This window comes from Microcaecilia unicolor, chromosome 3 (genome assembly GCF_901765095.1).
Source record: "Microcaecilia unicolor chromosome 3, aMicUni1.1, whole genome shotgun sequence".
NCBI lineage: Eukaryota > Metazoa > Chordata > Amphibia > Gymnophiona > Siphonopidae > Microcaecilia > Microcaecilia unicolor.
In genome coordinates, this window is record NC_044033.1 from 327,359,716 (window position 1) to 327,372,291 (window position 12,576).

The window sequence follows — 12,576 nt, forward strand, 5'->3', positions numbered from 1 at the left end:
CTTACCTGGGAACAGACTTCTATCAAGTATCTAGGAGTACGAATGCCAGCAGACCTATCCCAGCTTTACGAAATAAGCATTCGTAAACTACTATATGAGACTAAACAGACCTTGCAGGCTTGGAAGCACTTCCTGTATCCCTATTGGGTAGGATTGCATTGTTTAATATGGTTATTGCTCCAAGATGGATATACATCTTCCAAACAATACCACTATACCTGAAAAGGGGGGGACGAACGTATACTGCATCGTCACTTACATTTTCTTTGGAAAGGGAAAAAGGCACGGCTCCCTATCTCTTTGTTAAGTATACCGGTGGAATATGGGGGATTAGGACTATTGAATATAAAGTTCTTGAGTATAGCTTGTGGCATGAGACATATAAACGATTGGTACAGACACACCGAAGATTACACTAACACGTCTTTGGAACTGGGCCTAATGCGAGGGATACACTTTAGTAACTATCTACATAGTGTGGGAGTGCCCATGCCCCAGGCCTTGAGAACTTCCGGGATACTGACCACTGCTAGGGCAGTATGGGGATGGGTGTGCCGACTGCATCAATTTTCAGCTAAAACTACACCATATTTGTCTATATGTGAAAATCATGCTTTTATGCCAGGGCAAATGTATTCAGTATTTCGGAGATGGGAATCCAAAGGTATTAAATATCTCCTTCACGTGGTGAATAAGGAAGGCCACATTAGACCCTTCGGGGAATTGCAAAAAGACTATGGCCTGCCAACAAGCGATAAATTCTTTTATGGACAGCTAAGACATTACATATCAACACTGAAATGGACATCGCTGACAGAGGACGTACAAGAAGAACTCTCCTCCGCCTACTCTTTGGAGTCACAGCAGAAAGTACCCATGGCATACCACCATAGACACATAAGAGACACAGCCTTGGAGCTGGACTACCAGTGTTTAGCGCAGGCCTGGACTAAGGATTTACAAATGACAATCACGGCACAACAGCTGCAAGCCCACATTCTTCATATAAGAAAGGTTACAGATTCTGCTGTGCATTGGGAATTACAATACAAGATGGCCCTCCGTTTGCATATTCCACCGAAGAGAGCATTCTACATGGGACTCTCACCTTGGGGTGAATGCGCAAAATGTGGTACTCTCGGTGCAACGGTGGGTCATATGTTTTGGCACTGCGTGGGTGTCCAGAAGTTTTGGAAAAAGATTATAACCAATGTGACTTGCACCTGGGGGCAGCACTGGTATTATGATGCTTGCATGCTATTTGGCCACCTGCAATTGGGGAAGGCAGCTAAACGAGGTTATAAAGCATTTGTACACAGAGCTATTCTGATTGGCAAACAAACGATACTTTAAGAGTGGATGTCAAACCGGCCACCTACTTGGCAACAGTGGCGTACACGAATGATACTTCTAATGCGAATGGAACGCATGGCTATAAAGGATTTAGACTCGAGGCCGGGTAAGGCATTTCAGCAACAATGGAGCCCATTTTGGAATACAATGACTCCGGCTGCCAGAAGTCACCTATTAAATTTCTGAGACTGTAAATTACGTGACGGAAGATAATTTGCTAGATACTGGAGTAAGGAGGGAAAGGGGAGGGAATAGGGTAGATTGGGGAGGGAGGAGTTTAAGGGACGGGGAGGAAGGTGGGGGAAAAACAAAAATATATATTTGTCAAGCTACAGGATGATGAGATATTTTGTTACATTACGTGATTATCATTGAATGTTTTATATCTTTGTAATTCTCTAATAAAAAAGAGTTAAACATAAAACCACTGGAAACTTTTTTTTCTGGGAAATATCTAGAAAAAGCACCACAGTAAAATCAAATGACTTGATTTTGAAAAATTAAACCCGACTGGGTGCTTGAAGCCTAGCTCTGCCTTGGTGGAGATGATGCTCAAAAATAAAAGAAACTTAAAAAATGCCCCAAAAAACTAAGATAATTACCAGGAAAAAGAGTCACCGCACAACAGCAACAGGACTTACATAGGAAGAAACTGCAAAAATGAGACAAAAACATATAACTAATATGCAAGCTATGAGGAGAGTGCAGGAAACATTAACTTTAAGATCCTTGGTAAAATGGTGGCAGGCGAGGTCCAACGCAACAGCAGCTGGCATGAAGGCATGCATGCGTGAATACACTCAAAATATTTTCAATAGCTGAAGAGCTGATCCTGTGCTCTGTCAGATGTATCCTGCTTCTCCTTGGAGAACTGATGCTCTACACAATTTAAAGCAAAATGCACTACACTAAGCAAAAAAGACGCCTATGTAAGCAGGCCAGTTTTCGGCTTACCCATTTTAGGTATCCTGACATGCTGCCCTTAGGCTTATTAGGCTCCGTTTCAGAGGAAACTATTCTTAAAATCATGTTACCAGATAATATGCTAAACAGGCAAACTTGCAGCATGTTTCCTTAAAAATCCATTTTAATGAACAGTTAGAACTTTACTTACCACTGAGTGTTCTGGACCTTATTGGAGGCAGTCCTTTTTTCTGCCTCTCCTTCTCCCTCTCCCTAACTCTTCTCTCATTGGAGTAGGATCGAGATACCTTTCTCTTCCTCTCCCTGGATCGAGATCGAGAGCGCTTTCTGTGCTTACGTTTTCTAGACCCGGATCGGGATCTAGATCTTCTTTTCCTAGGAGATCTATGAAGAAAATTGATTGTTACCAACAACAGCATAAAAATGATTTTCTTTCAAAATTAGGAAAAGAGCAGGAATTCTGTCTTGACAAAGGTTAAATTAGCTCCTATGTGCTAATTTTCTTTCCTTGAGTCCCTCCAGACCAGTCCAGATACTTGGGTTTGTATCATCCTACAAGCAGGTGGAGACTGAGAACTAACGCGCTGCTTTGTCACACCTTAAGAATCCTGTGCAGCAGCTTGGCCAGTCAATATACAAATAGCAAAGCACTGGCCAAAAGACACATAATAAATTCCCCAAAAGAAATTTCACATGGGGAAATTAAGAACTGCTCTGCCTAAGAAGCAAACTGCCTCCTAGTAGAGTGAGCGTTCAAAACCTTAAGCACTGACCACCCCTTAAGAATGTAAGCAGACATAATAGTTTCTTTAATCTATCAAGCTGTTGCTGGTATTGAGGCTGTCTCTCCCTTAGAAGCTCCACCAAGCTGTTGCTGCTTTTGAGCCTGAGTCTCCCTTACAAGCTCCACCAAACAGATCAAACAACCTGTTTCCTTATTCCCACTCTTGCTCCCATCCATTCTGTTTAGATGTAAGTTGTGTGTTGAAGCAGCATCTTACTTATGCAGGATAGCAATGAGACAATGTACACCTAACTTCCTTATCTCTAGCACCTTGGAAAACTGGAAGAGAGATGGGCTGGTTTAAAATGAAAAAAAAAGGAGACTACTTTAGAAAGAAAAGATGGAACTGGCTAAACAACCTTTTCTCTACTAAAAGCTAAGAAGAGCTACTTACAGGAAAAGACATGAAACTGAGATTTGTCAAGCTAAACAAATAATGAAGAGGAAAGCAGCTTAAGGATGCAAGAAGGTTCAAAAGAGGCTAGTACTAAGGCAGAAAGAACAAAATTTAAATACACAGACAAAATATCACATGACGAGGATTAATCACTTTTACCTCTCTTAGAAAGTATATCTCACCCTAATTAGAATACAAACTCTTACATTTCACCAATCCTCTAAAACATGACGCTGCCAGTTGAACCTTCAATGAAGCAAGCACTAACTCCTTATCCAGCCTATCCTGCAAAATACTGAGAATGTCCAAAACCAATGCACATTAAGGAAATAACTACTTTGTGTTTACACAAACCTTGAAAAATTCTATATACTCTTACATATGCCAATGAAGTAGAGGTTTTTTTCCTATGCCACAGCAGGGTAGAAACCACTCTTCCTGAACATCCTCCTTTCCTAAGGTGTGTTGGTTCAAGATCTAAGCCACAAGACTGAATGGAGATGGGTTTTGCATGGATATTAGTCCTTCAACTAAAAGAGGAATCATGAGAGACAACAGCAGAGGATCTTCCACTTTCATCCTCATCAGGTCTCCATACCAAAGCACCCTAAACATGTTCAGAGCTATTAATACCAACAGAAGAACATGTAGCTGAAACTGCAGACTATTTCTGCCTATCAGGGACCAAGAGGAAAACACATACAGAAATCCCATCCATGGCCAAGGTTTGAAAAAAGGCATCTATTCCTGTCAATTTAAGGTCCAGTTGGTGACTGACATTGTTTTTCACTTGCCAACGCTGACATTTAATGTTGCCATCAGACCCAGAACAAACCCCACTGCTGTACTACTTCCACAAAGGCTTCTCATGCTAGAATTTATTCTCCTGGATCAGACAGCTCCGAAGACCCTGACGGTCCTACCAGCTGAGAACCAGCTATAATCAGATTGCATGACTCTGAGACTGACCCCTAGACGGACCAGGGGACCGACAGTCGCCCGGAACTGAACCTGGTCAGAGAGCTAGTCGAGTTGCAGCCGGGGTCTCGGAGCTCTCAGAAGCCTAGGGCCGACCACACCACACAGGAGAGCCAATTGAAATTCCCCGCCGACTCTTCCCACAATCAGAGAGTCGAGCACGGAGCCAACCCGGGGAGTCTCCGAGAAGGGCGAGCTCGCCGTGGAGAAGCACCGCGCATCAGCCAAGGCGGACATGAGAGGACTGCTGAGCTGATCAATTGCAGGAGCCGATCGCGGACCCGCCAATTGGAAGTGGAGCACCAGACACATACTCTGAGGCCAATTTGTTCTGTCGGGAGTGAGAGGAAGCACGGAGCAGGACGGTGCTCTCTGGGCTCTGTGCCTGAACAGGGACTGCGCGTGCCGGACACAGTGCAGTGGGCCCGAGCCGACGGAGCTAACCTCGAGCTTGGAAACGTTCCAGTCGAGAGTGGAAGACTCCAACCACGTGGATTGGAGAGGAGACATGCTGCTAGGTATAACCGCCGCATGAGCCCCGTTACCGACCAGCCACTGACAAAAGAGCTCAAAAAACCTGGAAGCCCAGCATCTCTCACCCTCCAGTACTCCATCCAAAGCCTTATCACCTGCTACAACGAACTCCAAAACCCAAACCAGCCTCAAAGCAAAAATAAATAAATAAATACAAATAAAAATCATATTATAAAATAGCTCAGCACGGATTCTACTGTGCAACAGACAAAATAAATAAATAAAAGAGGAGTTAAATTTTCCTGATGCAAGGGACTTCTTAAATTCCTCGTACAGATTCTGACTAACAAATCTACCAAGGGACCCTACACTCACCCAACCCACAACCCGTCGTCCAGCATTATAGTGCCTTTACGCCTTGAAAATCACCCTGATCCTCTAACTCCTGCATCATCTGTTCCAGCCTGCATCACCCTTGCATCATCCGTTCAGCCTGCACTATCCTTCCAGCCTGCACCCTTATTCCAGCCTGCACCCTCTAACTCCAGCCTGTTTCCTCCATTCCAACCTACTTAGTCCGTTCCAGCCTGCACCATCTGTTCCAGCCTGCACCCTCTGTTCCAGCCTGCACCCTCTGTTTCAGCCTGCATCGTCTGTTCCAACCTGCTCCATCTGCTCCAGCCTGCAGCTTAAAATCCGTCTGTTCCAACCTGCTCCATTTGTTTCAGCCTGCTCCATCTGCTCCAGCCTGCAGATTAAAATCCAATCCTGCAACCTCTACTCCTTTATTCCAGCCTCGCTGCCTCAGCTCTGTTTGTGACTGTTGGCTAACTGTCTAGCTATCTGACTGTCTACTATTATTGGCTATTCTACTACTGCATATGCATTACCCTGAATTGTATTATCTTGTATTATTGACTATTACCTCTAATGCCTAAACCATCCCCCACCTTATCGCTTTGAGCCTATCTGAACCTCCACCCCCTTCAGCTTATTCTGAGCATTTCTGTACCATAATCTGCTATTCTTATGGCTCCTGTACACCTGCTCTTCTTGGCATTATCCCTTCCCAATCCATTTCTCCTTATGAAACCACTTCCCACCGTAGGAACACATTGTCTTCCCTCTGTATTCATCACCTCTCTATCCCTCTCCTCACCATCTCTTTTTTCCACCCCCTTCTTCAGAGCTCTCAACCTTCAACACTTCCTTCCTTCCATTCACCCCTTGCCTTTTTACCTGAATACATCTCGCCTTCGTTGCTGTCATCATACCTCTCCTACTCCTTCTCCTGCTCTCTGCTGGTGACATTAATCCCAATCCTGGTCCCCCACATCAGCCCTCATCCTATTTGTGCAGGCCTCACCGTGATACCTCCAATCTTATTTCTATTCCTTTCCACCCCCCTTCTTCTGTGTCCTTCTCTTGTGCTCTATGGAACGCCTGCTCTGTCTGCAACAAACTCTCATACATCCATGATCTCTTTATCTCTCATACCCTTCATCTGCTTGCCCTAACTGAAACCTGGATTTATCCTGAAGACTCTGCTTCAGTTGCGGCCCTATGTCATGGAGGTTATGTATTCTCCCACACTCCTCGCTCAGCTGGCCTCGGAGGTGGTGTCGGGCTACTACTCTCACCCTCCTGTAAATTTCAACCCATTCTTCCACCTCAGTTTCACTGTTTTTCTTCCTTCGAAGTCCACTCGATCCGTCCATTCGCTCCTCTACCTCTCCAGGTAACAGTCATTTATCGAGAAGGGTAGTTAGTGGGGTTCCTCAGGGATCTGTGCTAGGACCGCTGCTTTTTAATATATTTATAAATGATTTAGAGATCGGAGTAACCAGCGAGGTAATTAAATTTGCTGATGACACAAAGTTATTCAAAGTCGTTAACTAGCGACAGGATTGTGAAAAATTACAGAAGGACCTTACGAGACTGGGCGGCTAAATGGCAGATGACGTTTAATGTAAGCAAGTGCAAGGTGATGCATGTGGGAAAAAACAACCCGAATTATAGATACGTCATGCAAGGTTCCACATTAGCAGTTAAGGACCAAGAAAGGGATCTGGGTGTCGTCGTCGATAATACACTGAAACCTTCTGCTCAGTGTGCTGCTGCGGCTCAGAAAGCGAATAGAATGTTGAGTATTATTAGGAAAGGTATGGAAAACAGGTGTGAGGATGTTATAATGCCGTTATATCATGCCATGGTATGACCACACCTTGGGTATTGTGTTCAATTCTGGTCGCCGCATCTCAAGAAAGATATAGTGGAATTGGAAAAGGAGCAGCGAAGGGAGACTAAAATGATAGCGTGGATGGGACGACTTCCCTATGAAGAAAGACTAAGGAGGCTAGGGCTTTTCAGCTTGGAGAAGAGACGGCTGAGGGGAGACATGATAGAGGTATATAAAATAATGAGTGGAGTGGAATGGGTGGATGTGAAGCGTCTGTTCACGCTTTCCAAAAATACTAGGACTAGGGGGCGTGCGATGAAACTACAGTGTAGTAAATTTAAAACAAATCGGAGAAAACTTTTCTTCACCTAATGCGTAATTAAACTCTGGAATTCGTTGCCAGAGAACGTGGTGAAGGCGGTTAGCTTGGCAGAGTTTAAAAAAGGGTTAGACGGTTTCCTAAAGGCCAAGTCTATAAACTGCTACTAAATGGACTTGGGAAAAATCCACAATTCCGGGAATAACATGGCACGTTTGAGAAGCTTGCCAGGTGCCCTTGGCCTGGATTGGCCGCTGTCGTGGACAGGATGCTGGGCTCGATGGACCCTTGGTCTTTTCCCAGTGTGGCATTACTTATGTACTTATGACCCCTTGCTAAATCCTCCTCTTCCTTTCTCACTGACTTTGATGCCTCGCTCTCCTTTTTTCTTGAACCTTCATCCCCTTCCCTCATTCTTGGGGATTTTAACTTTCATGTTAATGACCCCTTTAACTCTTATACTTCTCAATTTCTTGCCTTAACATCCTCCTTCAATCTTCAACTATGCTCCACCGCCCCTACTCACCAGAATGGCCACTGTCTTGATCTTGTATTCTTCTCCAACTGCTCACCCTCCAATTTCCTTGCCTCAACTCTTCCCCTATCTGATCATCATTTTTTAACTTTCACACTTAGCCACCCGCCTCCTCAGTCCCATCCTATTCTAACCAACATGTTTAGGAATCTACAGACTATTAACCCTTCTACCCTGTCCTCCAGTATCTCTAATACTCTCGTCCACACTTGCCTTGACTACTGCAACTTACTCCTCACCGGACTCCCACTTAGCCATCTATCCCCCCCTTCAATCTGTTCAGAACTCTGCTGCACGTCTTATATTCCGCCAGAACCGATATACTCATATCACCCCTCTCCTCAGGTCACTTCACTGGCTTCCAATCAAATACCGCATTCAATTCAAGCTTCTCCTTCTTATCTACAAATGCACTCAGTCTGCTGCCCCTCACTACCTCTCTACCCTCATCTCCCCTTACGTTCCCGCCCATAACCTCCGGTCACAGGACAAATCCCTCCTCTCAGTACCCTTCTCCACCACCGCCAACTCCAGGCTCCGCTCATTCTGCCTCGCCTCACCCTATGCTTGGAACAACATTCCTGAGCCCTTACGCCAAGCCCCCTCCCTGTCCATCTTCAAGTCTTTGCTTAAAGCTCACCTCTTCAATGCTGCGTTTGGCACCTAACTCTTACTGTTCAGGAAATCCAGACTGCCCCAATTTGACTGCCCCTATTGGACTGACTGTTCACTTGTCTTTTAGATTGTAAGCTCTTTGAGCAGGGACTGTCCCTCTATGTTAAATTGTACAGCGCTGCGTAACCCTAGTAGCGCTTTAGAAATGTTAAATAGTAGTAATAGTAGTAATCTTTTCTCTATTGCTACATCAACCAAATTCGTCAATGAGGCTGTCTCTTCCTATAATACTATTCTGTCATCTACTCGGGACACCCTCGCTCCTCCCGTGTCTCGTCCTGTAAAACGTATCAAAAACCAGCCTTGGCTGACCCCTACACTATCTGCTATCTACGCTCTTGTGCCCGCTCTACTGAACACCTTTGGCTTAAATCTCGTGCCCATGCTGACTTCTTACACTTCAAATTCTTGCTGACCTCCTTCAAATCAGCTCTCCAACTTGCCAAACAGATTACTATATACAATTGACTAACTCTATTGGTTCTAACCCTCGACATCTCTTTGCCACGCTAAACTCTCTCCTCAAAGTGCCTTCTCCTCCAACTCCCCCTTCACTTTCTCCCCACATTTTGGCTGATTACTTTCACGATAAGGTTCACAAGATTAAACTTGAATTCGCAATCAGCTCTCCTCCACCCCATCTTCCCTTAGTCCACTCTCTCAACCCTCTTACCTCTGCCTCCTTTTCTTCCTTTTCCAAAATCACTGAAGAAACAACTTTACTTCTTCTTTCATCCTCAAAACTAACCACCTGCCCCACCAACCCTATCCCCACTCAACTACTCAACACAATCTCTCCTGCTGTCATCCCTTTCATCTGTCATATCCTCAATCTGTCACTTTTCATTGCGACTGTCCCTGATGCCTTCAAACATGCCATAGTCACCCCACTCCTCAAAAAACCTTTTCTGGATCCTACTTCTCCTTCCAACTATCACCACATCTCCCTCCTCCCTTTCTTATCTAAGATACTAGAACGTGCTGTCCACTGTCACTGCCTCAACTTTCTTTCTTTTCAAGCTATTCTTGATACACTCCACTCTGGTTTTCGCCCCCTTCATTCAACTGAAACAGCACTTGCTAAATTCTCCAATGATCTATTCCTGGCTAAATCCAAAGGGCTCTACTCTATCCTCATCCTTCTCGATCTTTCTGCTGCTTTTGACACTGTTAATCACAGCCTACTCCTTGGCATGCTATCCTCACTTGGATTTCAGAACTCTGCTCTTTCCTGGTTTTCTTCATATCTCTCTCAGCGTACTTTTAGTGGATCCTCCTCTTTCTCTATCCCGCTCTCAGTGGGTGTACCTCAAGGATCTGTCCTAGGATCTCTCCTTTTCTCCATCTATACTTCCTCCCTTGGTGCTCTGATCTCAGCCCACGGTTTTCAATATCACCTTTACGCTGATGACTCCCAGATCTACCTCTCCACACCAGAAATCTCGGCCGAAATCCAGGCTAAGATATCAGCCTACCTGTCTGACATTGTTGCCTAGATGTCTCACTGCCACCAGAAGCTCAATATGTCCAAAACTGAGCTCCTTATCTTCCCACCTAAACCAACCTCTCCCCTTCCCCCACTCTTTATTTCTGTCGACAACACACTCATTCTTCCTGTCTCATCTGCTCGTAACCTTGGAGTCATCTTCAACTCCTCCCTCTCCTTCTCTGCACATATTCAACAGAATGCTAAAACCTGTCATTTCTTACTCTATAATATTGCCAAAATTTGCCCTCTCCTTTCTGAGCACACTACCAGAACCTTCATCCACACTCTCATCACCTCTCGCTTGGACTACTGCAACTTGCTTCTCATAGGTCTTCCACTCAGCCATCTCTCTCCTCTTCAATCTGTTCAAAATTCTGCAGAACGATTAATATTTCGCCAAAGTCGCTATGCCCATATCAGCCCGCTTCTGAAGTCGCTTCACTGGCTCCCTATCCGTTTCCGTATACAATTCAAGCTCCTCTTATTAACCTATAAGTGCATTCACTCTGCAGCCCCTAATTACCGTACCTCTCCACCCTCATCTCTCCCTACACTCCTTCCCAGGAACTCCGTTCACTAGGCAAATCTCTCCTAATTGCACCCTTCTCCTCCATCGCTAACTCCAGACTCTGTTCCTTTTATCTTGCTGCACCTTATGCCTGGAATAAACTTCCTGAGCCATTACGTCAAGCTCCATCCCTGGCCGCCTTTAAATCCGAGCTAAAGGCCTACCTGTTTGATGCTACTTTCAATTCCTAACCTGTCACCTGCTCGTAACCTTTATCTTGTCTTCCTCTCTTCAATAGTCCCTTTTTCCTGTGTGTCCTATCAGTCTGTCCTTCCCGTCCTGATTTAGATTGTAAGCTCTTTTGAGCAGAGACTGTCTTTTCTTCATGTTCAAATGTGAAGCGCTGCGTACGACTGGTAGCGCTATAGGAATGATTTGTAGTAGTAGTAGTATCTATCGAAATCCTGCTTGGAAAATCCACCTGCACATTCTGAACTTCAAAATGTACTCCAAATTCTTTTCCACCCAAGCCATCAACATCTGCACATCCTCTGCAACTTGAAAACTACTTGTTCCTCCTTGCCTGTTGACTTAAATCACCACTGTCACATGTTAGGTAAAACCATGACTGTTCTGTGTCTCCCTAGATAATAAAAGTCCAAGATTGCAGCCATCGATCCTGAAGATAATATCACATCATCGGTTTGTGAAGTTTGAGAATATTTCAGATCTGAGATTTTAACTTTTTCATTCTTTCAAGCAGAAGAAAAACCCTTCCTAGGGCCATGCTGAATCTGGCCTGAGAAGGAAAAACACTGCTTTTGGGAAAACTGACTACACAGCCTATTTCTTGTAGAAATTGGATTACCCATGCTGTGACTTTCTCGCTGTCTTCTCAAGACTTCACACAAATTAACCAGCCATGCAAATAAGGATGAACCAAAATGCCTTCCCTGTGAAGTACAGCTGCTACGACCACCATTGTCTTTGTAAACGTCCAAGGGTTGTGGTGAGGCCAAACAGGAGAGCACAAAACTGGACATGCTGGCTTAAGACAGCAAATCAGATGTAACACATTGATGAGTACCCTGATGGGAAAGTGAAGATAAGCTTCTGTTAGATCTAAAGAAGTAGAGAAAACTCTGGTTCAATTGCTACAAATACTGATTTTAATGTCTCCATACAAAAGGTTTGGACCTTTGAAAACTTGTTGACTACTTTAAGATTGAGAAAGGATCAAAAGGTCCCCTTTATTTTTTGGAACTACAAAATAAACCAAATAATGTTCTGTCTCTTGTTTTCAAGGCTGCACCAGAACCATCACCTACAACTGAACAGGTCTGTCTAGAATCTGCCACACCACAGCCTTCTTCAGACAGCATAGGCACAATGACTCTACAAATGCCTCAGAAAAAGACTAAGGGCAAGATGCATCAACAAAACGTAAAACAACCGAAAACGTAAAAGTCATTACCGTTTTAGAAAAAACAAAGGATGCACTAAAAAAAAAAAAAAGAAGCACATTTTCGGCGCAGTATTCAAACGTTGGATGCATTAAAGTATAGTTACTCTGGTGTAATCTCCGCCAACGGTTTAGGAAACGCATGCGCACAATCGCCAAACCTATGATTTCACCTTGCCCGAAGACGCCGCACCGCTCACCCCCGTTTCAATCAGCTGATATCGGAGAGTGCAGTTGAAACCGTGTATCACAAAAATAGCCTTCCATTTTGGCCATTATTCACACCCAAATAATAAAAACGTCTTTTTTGGCCGTGCTTCACAGTCAGCTAAGAGATCTGGAAGTCTCTGAGCCAATCACAGCACGTTTAAACGCGCTGTGATTGGCTCAGAGACTTCCAGGTCTCTCAGCTGAGTGAAGCACGGTCAAAAAGAAAGTTTTTATTATTTGGCCAAAATGGAAAGCTATTTTTGTGATGCACGCTTTCAAGTGCACTCTC

General features: G+C 44.4%; 1 protein-coding gene across 1 annotated transcript in view; it reads right to left on the reverse strand.

The window, feature by feature from the left end:
- SCAF8 (SR-related CTD associated factor 8) overlaps positions 1 to 12,576 on the reverse strand; it is a 1,046,706-nt gene that overhangs the window by 571,787 nt on the left and 462,343 nt on the right. Inside the window, 1 exon segment of the mRNA XM_030198392.1 lies at positions 2,468 to 2,661. Within this exon segment, the coding sequence (XP_030054252.1) occupies positions 2,468 to 2,661 (194 nt within the window).